Source organism: Pteropus medius, unplaced genomic scaffold (genome assembly GCF_902729225.1).
Source record: "Pteropus medius unplaced genomic scaffold, Ma_sr-lr_union100, whole genome shotgun sequence".
Taxonomy (NCBI): Eukaryota; Metazoa; Chordata; class Mammalia; order Chiroptera; family Pteropodidae; genus Pteropus; species Pteropus medius.
Genome location: NW_024346062.1, coordinates 9,561,869 through 9,581,538, shown reverse-complemented (window position 1 = coordinate 9,581,538; position 19,670 = coordinate 9,561,869). Strand labels below are relative to the sequence as shown.

The following is a 19,670-nucleotide window of genomic DNA, read 5'->3' as shown; positions in this document are numbered from 1 at the left end:
TTATCTCTTAGGGAAGAAACAATGAACTAGATGTAGTTTTGCCATAGACTAGATTAAACCTTTTAATACCAGAAAGGGAATCATAATTACAGAAATATGACTTATAATAATAACACTGAAAAGAAAGCTACAGAATATGTCCTAGACATAAAGCAATAGGAAAAACAAATTCAATAAGATACATGTAAAAGCAGTGGTTGGAGAAAAAGAAAATAAACTTCCGGTTTGGAACAGGTCAAGGTCACAGTGCACAGTGTACCTTGAGTTTTAGCACAGGAATTAGCTCTTCAAAAATTTTTAAAACTCACCCATACATGTGAATGGGCTGGATGCTTTCTTATTTTGTGGTATAAAACTTTGGCATCATTTTTCAGTTCTATCTATAGTTATTGACCTAATTCAGTTTTCTGGTCTTTTTTGACTCCTTATCTTTGTTTTCCTTGAAGAAAGACTACTTCATTCTGACATTAATATTTATTGGCAGTATTTTAATAATTTTAAAGTATTTTAGTAATTTTAAAACCTCCCTTTTAAATTGACCTTATTAATGGCAATATTCCCTTTTTTGTTACACATCCATAAATGTCAGTTTTATTGGTACTGCCAAGAAGCAGCTTATTATTTATTATATTAAGGGACTATCTTACCAATTTATTATTTTAACAGTTTAGAATTTGTGTTCTAATTCTTTTGTTATCCTTCTCTTTAGTAATTTCTAATTTCAATTAGTTTATTTTATTCTTCATTTCTAACTACTTCAAGTAAATGCTTGGTTTTTTTTTCATTCTTATTTAATAACTAAAAAATTTCTTCTGTAACTTGCTCTACGCTTTATAATTTTAAGTGTTTTGTCATTACATTCTAGAGTGTACGGATGATCCCTAAAATGTTTCAATTTAGGATTTTCAGATTTTATGGTGTGAAAATATGTTCAGTAGAAACTGTACTTCACATTTTTAACCTTTTCCAGTGTAGTGATAAGCAGTATTATACTGGAGTAGGTAGTAGCAGAAAGCTGAAGCTCTTAGTCAACTACACAATCATGAAGGTAACCAACCATACTCTATAGACTACTTCGTTGCCAGTGTTCTTTGGATATTGTGTTCCAAGCACACATAAGGTAGGGTAGGCTAAGCTATGGTGGTCGATAGGTTACACGTATTAACTATATTTTCAACTGAACATTTTCAACTTACCATGGGTTTACAAAGATGCAACCCCATCACAAGTTGAGAATTATCTGTAATTGCAATTTTACTTTCCTTTTAAATTCAAAGAAATTAAAAAGTTACTTTAAAATGTAAAGTTTTCTACTATATTTTAGTTATATTTTTAGCTTTATTCGATCATACTATCTTTAATTGTCCAAATTTAGCTTTTTCCAGGCAATCTTCAAGACTTTCCTCTACCCTGCCTGTTCACTCCCTTCTCTAAACCTTTATTTATATCACTTTATACATATGCCATAGTTTTAATATCTTTCCCCTTTGCCTGCTAGACCTTCACCCACAAGCTATTCTCTTTGAGATTTGCTGCTTAGTTCAGTACTTTGTGAGTTTTCATAGGATTCCATCCAATGAGAAAATATTTATTGAGCGCCTAATACACTAGACATTGTATTAGACACTAGGAAGAGCATCTTAAATGAAAGATATAATCCTGGCCTTCAAGAAATTCAGCCTAATAGGAGATGAACAAGTAAACATTAAATACCAAGTGGGCTTCAAGAGACTTGGTTTGGTAACGGAGATAACATCATGTGTATAAGCAGCTTACAAAACTAGAAAATGAAGGACAAAACCGAACAAAGCCGTTTAAAGGAGGACGAGGGACGAAGGGCGGTTTAGGTACAACTACGCCTTAAATAGGCTAAAATCCAACGCAGTTATTATTCAAGTATCTATAATTCATAGCACCTGCCTCAGCATCACTAGGAGAGTTTGTAAGAAGGAAAATACATAAATTCACATCTACTGGCATCAGAATGGGGGGAAAGGATATTTAAATCTGCGTTTTAAACAAACTTCTAATGTATTTAGGCTACCCAAGTTTTTAGAATACAGAGGAACTAAATTTCACAGACCTCCTCCCTCAGCTACTCCCTTATTCTAGCCAAAGAGAGCCTGCGGAGTCTCTTTTCTTCCCTCTTTTCCTTTCTCTCAGCACTGTCCATCTTGTTTCGGGACCCTAGCCAACAGCCCGTAGGCCTTGTCACCGCAAGGGAGGTCCAACAACTCTTTCCCAACAGCCACGCAGGGACTCTGATCTTGGCTTCGCAAAGGATTCGGGGAAAAAGCAACGGGCCAATCGAAAGCGCGAGTGGGGCAGCAGGAGATGCCGGCAGAGAGGTTTCTTTGATTGACGCGAAATATGCCCAATAAGAGCAGAGGACTAGGGACACTTCCGCCTCAATGGGCAGGACATTAGCAATTTCAACCAATCCAGCCCGGAAGCATCGACATTGTGGGAGGTCCTTGAAGCCGCTGAGGTCGTTGGTCTGTTGAACGGCTTGTGGAAGTCTTGCTGCCTTGTGTAGGGGTTAAAGTCGTTCTTGAGAGGAACGTCTCTGTCCGAAGAGAAAATGAGTTTAGCTCTGAGGTCGGTAATGAGGTGGCAATGCTGTCCACACCCACAGCGGTCCCCAGGGCGGGTATGAGTGGAAGGGAGGCAGTTTGGCGCCGAGGCGAGGAAAGGGTTGCAATTTGGGACGAGGGAAAGGAACTTCGGACAACCTCCCCGGGTCCGGACCCCAAGCCTACGGGCCCAGGTGTGCCGCAGGTGATGAGTTCCGTGCATTTCTGCTGAGGTAATCATACCCGTCAGCGCGTTGGGCTGTGGACCGCCAAAAAGATGGGCTGTTTTAGTTGCACGGAGACAGTGAAATATCGCGAGTTTTATCTCGCGGTGTTACTGCGAGAAATCAGGCCATGGAGCATCCTTTGGTTCAGTTCCTCCTTCCCGTTCTACGGCCCCACCTGAGCAGCACTGCTCCTGACATACTATAAATTTTGGAAATAACACAAGCGCCATGCTCTTCTCGCGGGGCTCTGCTTTACGGTATACCTGGAGACCCAAATTACCTAAATTTCTTGAATTTCTTTGCCTCTCATTCAGTTCCAACCTCTAATCCTTGGTCTCTTGCCCTTCCGCCCCCCACCCCCTATCCCTGCCTCAGCTAGATGACTTACCTTAAAAATAACTATGTAGTTACACCACTGCTGAAAAGAAGTGCCGTGTTCTGCTGGGATAATCATCGGTATCCTTGGATGGGTCAGTTGTCGGTTGATTTGACGACTTGGCCATTCAGGATCGTGGGGAGACGGCCCCGGGAATGTCAAGCCTGTGTGAAAGTGAAAGACTCTTTCCCAACTTTCTCATATCTTCTGGTCACTTTCTAGGCATCTCTTGCCTTTTTTTTTTGGTGGTGGATTTAAGGGAACAGAACTTCGACTGCAAAGAGACAACGTATTCTAGTAAAATCAGTTGAGTTTTACATTTTAAAGTTTTATAGAATTTTCTGTTTCAAACATACAAGTGTTGCAGCCCTATTTGAAAATTTGGAACACGGATCGATTGACCTCTCTTAAGAAAGGCATTTCTGGCTTTTAAAATACATTTCCTTAAAAAAAAAAAAAAAGATTTTCTGGAGTTTATGAGAAATTAAATCTAAACTTACACGTTAAGATTTACATGGCCATTGACTCGTCATATTATTATGTAGAATCAGCACAAATATGTACTTTTTTGGTGTTTAATAGTCATGATATGTTTAGACTCAGTATTTTGGCTGATTTATTAATATCAATGGAAGAAATTATAAAGTGCCAAACTTAGAAATGAATAATCTAAAAACATTTTTAGCCTACAATTCCAAAATACTTTGTAAGTAAATTGATAAATGATGGGGTTTTTTTGGTAGTAATTTTGATAATTATAAGCAATATCAAAAGTAAGCCTAATATGTAGTCATTGTCAATTATGAATTTTAAAAAACACTTCATGTAGTAGAATGATGTGAATAATAAGTATGGATTCTTTGTTTTTTGTTGGCGTTTCTGATGTAATGTTTCATATTAACAGTTCTTCCACGGTAATATTAGTGGGAATAAATGCAAAACTAGGTGGAAGGAAAATTAGGTCCTCACTTTTTTTTTTAACAACCTGTAAGACTGTTCAGTTTGGGGAAGTGCAAATTTATAGTACCTTAAATTGCAATAAGCAGGGCTTTAGCTCATGTGAGAAAAATTTCTGTATCTTTCTCAAAATACTTAAATTTAGAAAATTATTCATTGGCTAACTTTTTTGACTGCATTTTTGAAATCTTAGTTTAATCGTCTAGAGGCATAGGAGAATAGGATTTAAGTGGACTAAATAGACTTTTTTTCATTTCATAGAAATGAACTTGTAGTAGACAAAACAAAGAGGAAAAAAAGAAGAGAACTCTCTGAAGAACAGAAACAAGAAATTAAAGATGCCTTTGAACTATTTGACACAGACAAAGATGAAGCAATAGATTATCACGAGTTAAAGGTAATAGTGTACTTTATAGTATTTTTTTGTTAAAATGATTTGCATTTTTGATGGTTAAAAATACATTTCTAAATAAGTATTTTAACTAAGCTGATTTTGAAAATATGAAACCATTTTAAACATTCACAGTTAAGTGCTATAATAAAATCGTATAGTACTCCTAACATATCTTTTTAGGAACTCCTTTTCCCATAGTAAAATGAATGGTATTTTAAATGTAAAAATACATTCCTATGAATGGGTTTATTTTTCATTCATATAATTGAATTTTTTCAAACTACGAGATTTAAACATTCTTCCTATAGTCTTCCCACTTTTTTGTTTGTTTTGAGACACTCTTTTTTCCAATTGGGGAATGTAATTTGTCTTTTAATTTGACCATTTTGGTAACACAGTCTCAACCTACTTTCTCTGGTACAAAAGACAGAAGTGATGTGTGGTGTTGACACAATGCTAATGAGGAAAAATGTCAACTTCAAGGCCTAGAATTATTTATAAAGATACAAAGGAAAATTGGTGTTTAGGGTAGTATGGTTCTGACACTCAGCACAGTGAGAAAGGTAGCTTTTTTGTAGCTCTTTAGCTCTCTTTTTCCACTTTTTTTTTTTAGTTACCTAGCTATTATCAGTTTTTCTTTTATAATGTCTCTTTCATTTGTTGCCATTGTTATTATCTTGGTTTGGGATTTAATTTCATACCTAGAGCTTCCTAAATGGCTTCTCCACTTGTAGTTCTCCGTATGCTACCATTAGATTCATCTTTCTAAAATTCTTTCACCCTATTGTTCATTGCTTATAAACCTTTAGTGGCTCCTCATTGTACACTGTATAAAGTTCAGATTCTTTCAATTGTTATGGAATATTCTTCACATTTTCCACCTACTTTCGTCATTTTCTTATAACAACTTGCTTCCATCTCAGCTCTTCCCATTTAGATAAGGTAAGCTGCTCTGTTCACTGTCCTCAAGCTTATTCTTTATTTTGGTATCTGTTTTAATACCACTCAGCCTTTCTGAAATATCCTTCTATTCCACTTTATCCATATATCAAGGAACAATTTGAATCTCTTCAAGTAAGGCTGCTTTAACCAGTAACATGTCCCTCCTTCCTTTTTGCTGGTAACAGAGGTCATATACTACTTGATAACTAATCATGTAAGGTTTAATGATAATTCTTATTTTAATGTTTTTTTAATCTCTTTTGATGTATAACTTTTGAATTATTCTGTGCCTTTATTTCCTTTTTTTCCATTTTGGTGGTTAGTCCTTTGAGAACAAATAACTTGTTATGTCTCTGCATTAAGTCAGTGCATCGTACAGTGTATTCCGTAAACACTCGTTGATTGGTTTGTCAGATAAAAAGAGGGCTATATAAATTAAAAAAACTGCAATTTAATTTCAATACTGAAGAAAAACTATCTTTTCTATTTAGATACATAAAACATGAAAAAGAATTAAGTGTTATTAATGCATCGTCATCTCTTAAGTTGTAAAAATTTATTTAAGAATTTGAAATCACTTATTTTGAAAGAATACTTTATAATTTGCTTTTCCCTTTTAATCCAAAAGGTGGCAATGAGAGCCTTGGGGTTTGATGTAAAGAAAGCTGACGTACTGAAGATTCTTAAAGATTATGACAGAGAAGCCACAGGGAAAATCACCTTTGAAGATTTTAATGAAGTTGGTGTGTATTTTAATAGTCTTCGTAATTAGCAATTGTTAGGAAATTATCTGGTTAATATAAGTATTTTAAAAATTCTCTAGGTTTTGGAATTTTGTTATTGAACATTGCTGTGTATGTGGATCTTACTGGGTTTTTTGGGGTACCCTTTTCGCTGATTTTCAAAGAAAAGATTTACTGCCTTGCTGTGGGATAGATTTATTATTTCGTCTTTTTTATTTTGTTCTGAAGATTCTAATGAAGGAACTGTTGTGTAGTTTTTAATGGAAAGATATCTTTCCAAGTTTATATAATGTGACAAAACAAATGATAATCAAAAAATTATTTTCTCACAGTAAATCAGAAAATTTGGTATTCTTTTGTTTGGAAAATATTTCTCAAGAACATTCTGGTATGTGATTTTCGTTGGTAACATGGGAGAAGAGCAAACCTGTAGCAGTTGGCATCTTTGGCTGTAGATAAAGTGCATACCGAAGTTGACAAAACTTATGATAGGCTACATACTCTAGATGATCTTGATCTCGGTGAATAAAGTCATCTGTTTAAGGTTGCCAGTGGAGACAGGATTATAGTAAGGGAAGCAGTTGGCAGACTGGAAGCAGGAGAAAACATTTTATAACAACCAACTAAAGATAATATGTCATGGACTTAATATGGTTGAACTTTCGTATAGTTGATTTTAGTGAATTATATATATATGTGTGTATACACAGACACATGTATCAAGCTTTTTAAGAACAGAGGATCCTGGAAGGCAAGGACTTTGCTATTATAACTTATATTGCCTAGAATTTTATTCTTAGAACGTACATATATTCAGGTTTGTTTTTATTCAATTAATTTTCTACACCAATGATACCACTTTATATGGGTTATGATATAAGCATACTGTATAGTTATTTTTAGATATTTTTGAAATTTAGGAACAAATTCAATTATGCTCACACACAAACCCTTTATTTTAAATATTCAGCAAGAAGCAATATGAGGATCAAAAATGGCAATTAGTACGTACAGAAAAAATAGATTTATATTATTATATAATTTTTTTTTTGGTAAATCTGAAAACTCAAACCAAAAGTGAGGAAGAAGGAAGTTAAATGATAAACCTAAAAGAGAAAGCAAGCACAGCACAAAAGGCCCCCAACTTATGAAATAACAGATGACTATTTAGAGAGGCAGCTTGTCTCTTTGGGGAGCATATTTCTTTTTTTCCTCTAGTTTATAGAATTATTCACTTGAGAAGAGGGAGAGAGCCATCTCTATCCTCCCAATGTTGAAGCTCTCCTTTAGTTTATGATCTTAGTCTAAATTTCAACTGAAATTGCTTATTTATAGAAACAAGGTGTTAGGATATAGTAGAAATGGTACTATTAGGAAAGAGCTATAATTCAGGTACATTTGGTACAGTGTAGTGGTTTAGCATGGACATTTTGGAACCAGATTACCTGGGTTCAGATCTTGGTTTGCTACTTACTGTGTAACTTGGTCATTTTACTTCTCTGTGCCTCATTTTCATTTATAAAATAGGAGTAGTTGTATTACCTTATAGAGTTCTTGTGAAGAGTAAATAAGTTAATATTTTAAGTCCTTAGGAAGGGCCTAGCATTTAGTAAGTGCCAATTAAGTATTTGTTGTTATTAGTACTGTAAAAATAGTTTTCGTTTCATTTGTTTCATGGTTGGAAATAATCATATGCATCACTGGAACAAAAAATGTATTCTCCATATATTGCTATTTTTCTGATTACCCTTTATTCATATTTGTAGGCTATTTTAAGTACTATGTCATTGTCATTAATAATTTTATTAAACATATTTCATCTTAAGTGAATACAGCTTTTAAGTTGTGATTTTATTAGCAGTTGAAACCAGAGTCACATGCCATCTCCACCTTTTCCTGACCCTCCTTCTTTTCTGTGTTATTAACAGAGCAGAAATACTGGATTCCTTCTAGAATAAAGGGCCATGGCTAAACTTTAGCTTTGACTTTCAAAGATCAACTTTTTGACAGGCTCAGCACATACTTTAGCTATCCTAAAGCTACCTATTGAGAAAACCAGTTTGTCAAATAAAATGTATTACTGTTTGGAAATCAAACAGTCAAGAACTATGTATTATTCCCATTTGTTGACTGTTTTTGAATAATAACTGACTACAGATTAACATATTTTATACTTTGGGACAAGTAGCTCTAAATCAGAATATTTAAGTCTTAATTTTATGTACCATCTATTACTGTCTAAGTACACTATTCTTCGTATATTCTATACGAAGGCTGACACTTAACGGTATTCTTCCCAATGCTAGGAAAAAAGTATTAAAATATATTTGATGTAAATTTAGAATCTAGACAACCTGAGGCTAGTGAGTAACATAGGTGTTTTAGAAATTGATGCTTTAAGGTAAGACCAGGATAAGTCAGATATTTGTACTCCATCTATTTTTGGCACATACTACTTATTATTTCATTGCCTATATAGAATAGAATATTGTATTACTAGGTTTTGGGGAGTGTTTTTGCTTATTTAACAAGCATTAGCTGAATTTTTGGCGTTAGGTACTGTGCTGGGGTGAGAGAGGGGAATTAAAAGTTATTAAGGGGTTCTTCTTCCAGGGAGCTTACAATTTAAATGTAGGTGACCAGAAAGCATGAGCTATGTGGTAAATTATAATTTTGTCTAGGGCAGGAGTAGGCAAACTACAGCCCTTGGGTCAAATTCAGCTACTGCCTGTACACTGCCACATCCATTCTTTTGTGCTCCTTTTGTGTCACAATGGCAGAGTGAGTAGTTTAGACAGACCAGACCTCCCAATCCCCAAAGCCAAAAATATTTACCATCTGGACTTTTAACAGGAAAGATTTGTCAGTTTCTGGTATAGAGCAGTTGAAGATTTTGCAGAGGGGATTTTTAAATTTAGGCTTTGGGAATGTGAATATATAGAATATCATCCCAAGTTGAAAATTGTGGGTGGAGTAGAGAAAGGCATTCCAGGCAGAGGAAACAACAAAGAGTGGTACCGGAAGTATAGCATGTTTGGGAAACTTTTGCTCTAGAGGATAGGGAAATGACTGAAAAGGTAAGATTGGGCCAGATATCATGTAGAGTTTGGACTTTAGTTAGCAGAAGATCATTGTCAATTTTTAAAGAGTAGATGATATGTTTTATAAAAATAACTGTTAAGAGTATTAAAGATGGATTGGTGGGAAGAGAGACGACAGGTAGAAAATAATAGATGTTTTATGCTAAAGGTGGTGAGAATGAGAAGGAATACATTTAAGAGTAAAAAAGGTAGCATCCTCAGAACTCTAGGATCTAATTACTGATTAGATTGATGGACTTAGAAATGTTAAGACTTCAAATATGGGGAACTATCTGTTAATGGTCATATCTTTTTTGGGGTGGGGCAGTGACAGCTGTCTTGGTGATGGTGGGAGGAGTTTGGACTCCAAAATGTTGAGTTTAAAGTAACTGCTGTGTTTGGATAGAAACTTCCAAAGGGCTGTGAGAAATATAATTGAAGCTATATTTCTAGCATGATTTTTGATAAACTTTTAATGTGATTTTTAAAAATTTGCTGTATTAAGTGATTTTTATAGAGTATAAGGGCTAACTATTTTGAGGAAATATATTTCTGATAGTATAACTAAATTGTATGAAAATAGTTAGATGGACAGAAATTCGTGAACTAAATTGAACCCACTTTAACTGCCTGCATATTAATTGACTTATTTTCATTGAAAAAAAATGTTTTTCTTATAATGAAATTCTACTTTGTAGGTCAGGAATAGACCATGAAGACATGGTGGAGAGTCACCATAAAGCTTAATGTTTAACTGTCAGAAGGACAGTTACAATTCTCAAGAAAAGTTGCATTCTAAGGCAAATTATTGATAAAAGATTATCATAAGCCTGAAGTAACTAACACAATTAAAGCACCAGTGGGATAAGAATTTATACATCTTGGAGCCCCATCTGTTCCTTAGATCACCCTGTTGCTTCTTTAAGTACATTAATACTTTGAGCAAGCTGCTTTTTTGGTTCACCTGTCATGGAAATTATTTAATTGGTGAAAGAAATTTCTTAACACTTTTTTTTTTCCTTGTCCTGCTTTTTTGTTGGGACTAAATTCAAAATAAGTTGAGTATGAGCCATGGAGTTAAGTGTGGTATTTTATTTTGGTGTTAGGCTGTATATATGCCAACTCCTTTTTGACTGAATATTTATGAGCTTTGATGATTTGCATATTTATAGTAATATACTTCAATTAGTTACTTGGAAGACTTTTGGATAAAATTAATGGATAAAATAAAACTACCCAGTATATATGTAGATGATTTAACATTAGCTTGAATAGGTGCTTATTTTAAAGCTTATTCAACCAAATACGATGAAACAGGAGTAAAACAATAATTTATTGGGAACTTGAACTGTATTTTTCCTTTTGGATGCATTAAACATTCTAGTATTTTTCTTCTACCAGTATTTGCAAGTTTTTAATGATTCTGTAAACCTCTGTAGGACTGAATTATTTTTAATGGTACGGTGAAAGTCATAAATACCTTTTTTGTTGTAGTGATAGACTAGCATGTAGAATTACTTCAGAGATGTTTACGTAGATATTTTCAGAATTTTATCCAGTAACTTAAAAAATTTTATACCACAGGTTTTTACTTCAATTTTTGTTATTGTAGCTATTGATAAAAGACTTCTAATATTGAAAATATTGAATTTATCATTATATATTATTACATTTAGTATAGTAAAATACATTAATATTTTCAGCTATTGAGGTTTAAATAACACTTAATTTTAGTTAGTTGTCTGAAGTTATTATCTTGCTGAACAAATGGATATGACTTTAGAGAGATCCCCTTCTTTTTTTTCCCCCTGGCTGTCTTACTACAGTCAGATTCAATTCTTTTAATAACTAATTTTCATATTTTAGAAAACCAAAAGATTCTTCTAATTATGAAGATATCAATGGAATTATCATCTATCTGAGATTGTACCTATATCAATGATGGCAGTGCATTTTATTTGTCAGGGTTTTTGTTTTTGAGTTGAATTAAATCAAAGAACAATTAGTGTTACTATTAAGTTTAGCCAGTAAACAGCTTTTCTCTAGTTAGTTTTAATTATTCTGTTGATAGAACATGTCTACAACTAGGTTACAAACTCCTAGACTTATGTGTTTGATGTTAGAGGAGCATAGTACAATTCTTGAAAATAGTAGACCTCAAATAAATATGGTATATATATAGTCCTTTTTATTTTGCCTCTGTGTGATATAAATAGTTTTGCTTACTCTTATAATAGGATGAATTGTTGATGATATAAAGGTTAAATTTTAAAATATGGATTTGTTTTTTTTTCTTTAATTTCAGGCTTATCTCTGAGTTTTGGAGCTCTGATTTGGCATTTTATTGTCAAAGTAAATGTTGACAGATTCACAGCTTTACTTCTCATGTAATACTTATTTGATTTCACAAATGGATGCCTTTGTGATTATAAAGGTTTATTTTTATCTTCTATTTTTTTTTAAACACTAGTGACAGACTGGATATTGGAAAGAGATCCACATGAAGAAATATTGAAGGCATTTAAACTATTTGATGATGATGATTCAGGTAAAATAAGCTTGAGGAATTTGCGACGTGTTGCCAGAGAATTGGGTGAAAACATGAGTGATGAAGAACTTCGGGCTATGATTGAAGAATTTGATAAAGATGGTGATGGAGAAAGTAAGTTTTGAGTAAAAGGTATTTCAAGTATTCCTAATGTGCAGATACACTAAATTTTTTAAAACCAAATGTTTTTTGAGAACCTTTGCAAACTGTCTCTCTTAATTTAGTGTAATTGTTATTTACCATGTAATGAGCTTTTTGTATAAATATTTTACATATTCGATTTAGAATGGAGCAGACCTTTAAAACCAACTATACGGATTGTAATATGAGTTTCCATACTTCAAGAATGTATTTTTGTGGATGAAACAATCACCAAAATTTCAGCCACTCAGTAAAATTTCAGCCTTTAGTGCCTTCTTCAACCTATATGCACTCTAAACTGTTAACTTAATTTCTGTTGATTCTGTCCTTCAAGTATTTTCAATCTGTTCTATATCTTTGTTTACTGCTGTTGTCCTGGTTCATGCCCTCATTTCTTATAGGAATGTTATCATAGCCTCATTCATTATTTTCTTGGATGCCTGCTGAGTCTAGTATTGAATGTACAAGGTGCTACAAAATGAAAAAGGCATATGTGGTCCCTGCCCTCACTGACTTTGCAGTGTATGGTAGCCTCCCAATTGCCCTCCATGCCTATAAACCTCTACTCTCTTCCTAATTCAGTCTACTGATAGCATTCTTTTCTTAAAATACAGCTTTTATGATATCATTTTCCTGTTCAAACACTTGGAATGATTCCTCAGTACCTGTAAAATTCAAAGCCTGCCTTCTATGATTTATCTTACCTTAAGTATCTGGTTTTGTTTTCCACTATTGTCTTCCACTTCTACTTTAACCCTCATCTCCCATACATACACACTTTGACAAAATACACTCATCTTGAAAACACTTTTATGCTGTGCCTTTCATCATGCCATTCCAATTCCAGAATACTGTAATTGCTAATTTCTGTCTGCTAAAATGTTGGTCATTCTCTTAAGTACATTTTGAATTCCATCTTTTTCTCAAAAGCCTTCCTCAGTGGTCTCTATTTATATGAATTATGAAAATTCCATTGAGGGCCCATAGCATTTAGGGGAACAAACTATTTTGACACTTTCATACACTGCCTTCTGTTAGTTTTATATATATATGCTCCTTAACAGCAGTATGGAATCATAGAGTGTGAAAGGTCTGAGGTTTTGGAATCATACAGACCTGGATTCAAATTGAATCCCTACCATTGACTTAGTTGCTATGCAATTTTGTGCAAGTTTTGTTGAAAACTTTTTCAAGTCTCACTTTCCCTATTTATAAAACATTTTCCAAGTCTCACTTTCCCTATTTATAAAAATGAGAATGGTAATACTATACAGGGTTCTTGTGAGTATTAAATGAAGATAGTTGAAGGTGCCCAGCATTAAATGTAAGCATGTTTTCCGTTTTTTTTTTTTTGTCTTTGCTCATCTTTATATTGCCCTGCATTTTCTTGAACGTTATGAGTGCTCTAATGTTTGTTGACTTGAAGCCCTGAGGGGTGTGTTACAGCAGATATATGTTGATATAGTACCAACTATACATATATACATAAATATATACATATATTACCTTGGAAATACTGGCATGCTTTAATAAGGAGGTAAGACAGTAGAACTAGCTATCAGTTTAGGTTTATAGATTGTCCTTTAGAATTGTACATTATTGCATGTTGTCATATTTATGTGAATTTTGAGCATTATAAAACTTTTTTGATACTAGTTTTTTTTTTCAAGGATATTGATATAGTTATTTATATTTGAAAAATGATTAAAACTTGAGGAAATTTGAATGATTTCTAATATTTGGACCTAGAATCCACTGTCTTAGTATTCCCAGCTGTTATTACCCCAAATTAGCTTTAACAGAACTCTGTTCTGTAAAGGTACTATCTTCAGTGACACAGAGAATCTTGGCATGTCTGTTTCATAAATCTTTAATAATGATTACTACATGTGTCAGAAGATCAGAGTTATGAAATTTTTTTTTCCTGTACTAGGCACATGGAATTAGATTTCGTTATTAGCTTCATTTCACATTAGAAGGAAATAACAATTAGGAAGCTGCCTCTTAAATACAAACTTGATTTGAAACTTTGCTTAGAAAATGTGTTCATTTCTTGATCCCTTGTGAGATTGCTCTATCTGCTGCTTTTGAATCTTACAGTTCACACCTGTGTTTTATTGCTTCAAGTTTTATTTTAGTGCATCCTTAAGACAGTTCTTCAGTCCTCACTGCATTACTCCACTTTAAGTCACGTACAACTGTTGCTTGGGTATCTTGCTATCACTTATTCAAGTGACTTAACAGGCAAATAATGTTTTTTTCTCTTTTCCCAAGTGATTGAGTACAAATAAAATACAGCTGAATATAGTCTTTTATTATTAAGATTTGTTTTGTTTCTGGAGAAGGAGGGTGGATACCATATGAAAGTAGTCTAATCTTGTAGTTTCCAGTCTGGGTATGGGTATCCAGGGGTGTCTGAGCTATCGCATGAGGTTTTGGAATTCATGTATACATTACATATTGTCTGTAGGCCATATGAATAATAATATTGCACATGGATACATATACTGCAGTTTTTCATTTATATTTGTAAATGCTATTGTGAATGATAAATATACTTTGCAGAATGTCATTAATAGTAGCTATTTGATATTTTTCAAAAGAGACATACCAAATATAGTTGTTATTGTAGAAGTTCATATAGTTATTGTTGAAAATTATTGCAGAAACAATGAGAACTACAACTCTAGTCCTTTTTTTCTGTCTTTGGGATACTGTTTTAATTTATATGGGTCTCTGCAGCTATGTGAAAATCTGCCCATTTTTGAAAAAGTAGGAAGTTAAACATTTTATGATAACTTGTTAATCTGATCAAAAATTTTAGCTTTTGGCTGCAGTTTTTCTTAGATATAATATACTTTGTATATGTTAAACTGGTAAAGATTATAATATTTTGCTGCCTTTTTGTGTGGACTTTAGTAATTCTTTTGTCTCAGAATTTTCTACACTTTTCTGAATTTAAGAGCAGTGAAGTTTTTTTTATGTATATTAAAATAATAAACATGGAGAATGAAGAGTTAAAGGAAGATCCAATCTGAAATACAAAACTGTGGTAATAATATAGAAAGAATCCCTTCTCCACCATCCATCCCAACATATATAAAATAAAACAAAACACAGTAAATCTTTTTGGATAAATGGAAGCGATATTTAAAAAGCCAAAGTGGACCATCTTGTAAATAATTATGATGAGTGTTGACATTTATTTAGTAGTTAATGTATGTTAAGATTCTGTGCTGAGCCTGTTACATTGTGGATTATGTTAATTTTCATAATATGTTTTCTGAAGTAAATACAGTATTATATGTATTCATGCTTAGGGTAGTTACACGTATAGATAAGGAAACTAAAGCTCTGAGAGATTAATAATAGCCTGTCCAAAGTTATCACAAAGCTATACATGGTAGAGCCAGAACTCAAACTCAGGTCTTCATAATGACAAAGAACATGCTTTTATCTAAAATACTGTGTTGCATCTTATGCTATAAAGTTAAATATTAATTAGATATCTATGTTTATTGAGTTTAAAAATTGCATACTATTATAGGAAGCAATGGACTAGTAAAATATTCAATTGGCACTTCAGATGCTAAAATTTCTGTTTTTCTCCTATGAAGCCAGATGGTCTCTAAGGTACTTAATCTACTTAATTTCTTTAAATTTCTTTATTTTAATGACATGTAATGTGATTTACCCTATGAAATGATTGATTTATGAAAAATTTGTTAAAAAGGCAGTGTAGAAGAAAACGAAGTGTCATTTTGTTTGATTCAGTAAATATTTTTATCAAATGGCTCTTTTAAGGTAGGTACTATGCTAAATTTATTAGATATAGGAACTTGATGTAAGATATTGCGGGTATCTTGAAGATTATGAAACTATATGTTCAAAGGCATCACAGATTCTCTTAATCATTTGAAAAGCTCACCGGTTATAAAGGAGCTTTCTTCCCTTTAGCTTTTCACTTTTTTGTTTTCGAATATTCTGTTTTTAGGTATGAAATTATGGAATAGTTTAAAGTGCTTTTGAAATGCTTTAATACTTTAAGGTGTTTAAATATAAATAATATAAAAATTAAGTGTTCTGTGGTTTTAGAACAATATAAAGCTTAATTTGAAATTCAGGTATTGAAATTTTACATTTGAGAGAAAGAAATTCTAGATCTTTAAGTAACAAAACTTAAATACTTTGAGTATTTTAATCATGGCTCTGTTATACTGTTAAAACAATTTATAATCAAATTATTGTAAAGCTGCTTTCATTATGTTGTTTTTCTTAAAAATATGCTCTTATTTCCTGTTTTGGAATAGACGTTTCAGTATAGTTTACTAAATCAGGGATTCTTAAAAGAAGGTGCATAACAATGAAATTATTTTATTTTTGAATTTTTAGGAGTTTACTTGAACCAATCTGACGACATGCTAGAAAGCAAAATCTCAAATGCTCTCAACAATGAAATTGTTTAAAATTTTTATACACTTTAATTTTTTTTTAACCGAGGAGAGAGAAGGGTCACAGCCTTCATAAAATATTGAAAAAACATTTCTACAAAGGTTAAAGATCACTACTATAATTTGTAAGATTATTGAAAGTATTTTGAGTATTATAGGTTTTGTGTTCTGCTGTGTCTGTCATAGTGTCTTGTTGATGTTTAATGTTGAATGCGTGGATTCATGGTTCTTTATCAGCTTCTGGACAGCTCATTCTTCTTAATTCCTTATAGCTTATTTTTGCACTATTTTCTGTCTTCAGCCTTTGCTGATGGTGTTCTGCTACCTTAGCTTTGTTTCTATCTCCTGTCAAAGCAAATACTATATTTTTATTTTAGAAAACAAGATTTACTTTTTTCTAAATTTTTCTCATCAGTAATGATTTTTTTCCTATTATGTTGGATTTTTTTTCAACACTGTTATGTAGTTTTAACTTTAATAATCATGCTTTGTGGTTTACAGCAGTTGTTCTCTGCTCCAGGTATAAAGTCTGACTAACATGATTGTTGAAATTAGTTTTCTCTGTGGTTTCTGAAACGAGTACACTTTTTTTTATCCTGATGTACATTTTTTCCCCTCAACATATTTAATTGGTTAATTTTTTTCTAACTCTTCATTATGAATCCTCTTAAACAGAAAAAAAGTTAGACTTGTATAGCAAGCACTTTTATAACTTCTACGTAGATTCAATAAGTAATAATTTACTGTATTTCATCTGTAGTGTGATATTTTTTCTGAATCATTTGAAAAATATATCATGAACCTGACCCCTTCCCCCCAGTATTTTAGCATGCATCTCTTAAGAATTAAGATATTATCAAAAAAAAAAATCAGGATATTATCTTTTCTAACTATGATACTATTGTAATTCTTAAGAAAATCAACAGCGCTTTTATAATATCACCTAATACCTTCCTCACTTAAACTTCAAGATATTCTAGAATATGAACCCTGGTTTGTTTTGTAACACAACCCTAGCATAGTGTTGGCATTCAGTAGGAACTTAAAAATATTTAATTCGGTGGAGTGTTTTCACATATTACCATCTAGAATATTTAAGACTTAGAAACAATCGAAAGATTATCTCTGTAGTTCAGTATTTTCAGGTGAAAAAATTAAGATGCAGAACTGTTCTGTGTCAGAGCTATGATTGCAGTCCAGGTCTCTTCTTTCTTATTGTAGTGGTATTGTTATCATTATCAAAATTATCATTCGTAACTTGTGCCTTGTTAAAGTATGTGTTAAGTCTTGAGACCCATGAACTCACCTGTTTTACAAAGACGAAGCATTCTCTTTTGAACATGTCTATTAATAATTCATGTGTATATATATGTATTGGTTTTTAAAATTTATATTTCATAAGATCATGTTATTACCTATTATCACCTAAACATTATGCTTTATAAACTGGAGGTTCTTACTGAATTTTATTTATAATTTTGTAAGCAATTAGTCTGTATCGATGATTATTTCCTGCATTTACACCTGTATTTTTTAGTTGCTGTATTACCTTTGTAATTAAGCTTAAATCTGTATCTCTTAAAATTACAATTTCTCTAGATAATTTTGAGGTATGGTGACCTGGTTTCAATTAGCTTTTCTTTAAAATACGCTTTTAGATATATAAGTTTAAAAAAACAACAATTTGACTTTTCAAAAAATTCTTATCTATTTTTATCCTTTAGAATTTTAATTTACATGCATGACATATTTAAGCTTATTTATGAAGGGAGGTTTGCTAAATGAACTAGTGGAATAAAGATTATAAAGACAGTTTAACCATTTAAGAAATTAAAAATTTTAAGCTTTAAAAACTTTTTAAAAGTGCGTACAAGTATTATGATTATAGTAGACTTTTTTTGGTAACATATAATATTATGTCATTTTTCTAGTTAATATTATAGGATACTAATTTATATTGTTTATCACATTTAGAATGTTTTTACATTCATGAAATTCTATTTAATAAACATTGTTCAACTTCCTAGCAAAGAAGCAAATAAAAGCTATGTCTTGGTTTATTAAGAATTTGTATAGTATAGATTTTAAAAATACTTAGTGTAAAATAGTAGTATTGTTCTCTGAAAAAAATTTATATTTCTGACTTACATTTTCTTTCTTACCACAGTAAATCAAGAGGAGTTCATTGCTATTATGACTGGTGACATTTAAAGAATTACAAGGATAAACACTAAGAATGTTGCAGTTATCATCTTACATTCTATTTTTGTGCTTGGAGGCATGTAAAAAAATCCCAACTTTTTCCAAAAGGACCAAAAATAAGCATCTTATGTATTCATATTTTACTACTGTTAAGTTTCTTTGTATGAACAGTATTGTTAGCACTCTAATAGTTCATAGCTTTGTATTTATAATATAGCTTTTATATATATATAAAGTTTAAAAAACTGAATTCTGTGGTACACATTCTTTGAAGGTTTTTAATTCAGCATTAGTAGTCACTTTTGTTTAGTGCACATGTTTTTCAGACTTTAATAAAATGTTTATTTTATTAGTATTTTAAATTTTGTTTTATTTTGATTTCCTAAAATCTGTTAACCCTCAAAAGTATCTTTCTTAAATCTGTTCTCTTTACTGGTTTCAGAAGCAAAATTAAACTACAAATAACAATAGAATAGCACATTTTTTCATTACAAGTTTGATGTTTTAAGTTTCCATACAAGATGATGACTCAATATAAGCATAATTCCTTTTTTAAGAGTCATGTCTGTCAGTTTGGAGGAAAAAAGTGTTGTGCATATAGATCCATTCATCCTCGTGTTATCCTCTATAACACTTTTGGTGTCTTAACGTAAGTTATGACAGTTAAATGTGGGTATTTCCTTCAATTAATTGAATACAGTTCGAATCATCTAACTTCTTGACAAAGTAAAAGATTTAAATTTTGGAATTTTGATCTGTTAAGATAATTATCATTCAGTTAAACGTCACAGTGATGAAAATACAAAACTGTAAGCCACAGGAATTTTAAGGCTATGTTTTACTTTTATAAAAGAACTTATATTCTGTAATTCACCAGGAAATAGTAGAGACAGACTTTGCAGGTATTGGTGGGTATTCTGCTTTGTAAATGTTTATGTTAGGGGAAAACAAGCGGTTATGGGAAATATGGGAAATAGGTCATAGGGAAATGGTATCTATACTGATCTTTTACTAATAATCTGGTTACTGGTGGTAT

General features: G+C 32.1%; 1 protein-coding gene across 2 annotated transcripts; it reads left to right on the top strand.

Moving 5' to 3' along the window:
• The first annotated feature begins 2,444 nt into the window (after positions 1-2,444).
• On the top strand, positions 2,445-18,996 carry CETN3 (centrin 3). Of its 2 annotated transcripts, none has more exons than XM_039875041.1 (5): positions 2,445-2,598; positions 4,395-4,530; positions 6,098-6,212; positions 11,763-11,954; positions 18,600-18,996. In XM_039875041.1, exons 1-5 carry the CDS (start codon positions 2,582-2,584, stop codon positions 18,641-18,643), a joined length of 504 nt encoding a protein of 167 aa, XP_039730975.1. In that variant the 5' UTR covers positions 2,445-2,581; the 3' UTR covers positions 18,644-18,996. The 2 variants fall into 2 exon arrangements, with proteins under 2 accessions (XP_039730975.1, XP_039730973.1); XM_039875039.1 differs by lacking the exon at positions 2,445-2,598 and adding an exon at positions 2,949-3,057.
• Positions 18,997-19,670: the final 674 nt, after the last annotated feature.

Coding starts and splice junctions, on each gene's coding strand:
- CETN3 (XM_039875039.1), top strand. CDS start 3,029: ATGCTCTTCTCGCGGGGCTCTGCTTTACG. Junction 3,058..4,394: donor TCGCGGGGCTCTGCTTTACG/GTATACCTGGAG, acceptor TTCATTTCATAG/AAATGAACTTGTAGTAGACA. Junction 4,531..6,097: donor TAGATTATCACGAGTTAAAG/GTAATAGTGTAC, acceptor TTAATCCAAAAG/GTGGCAATGAGAGCCTTGGG.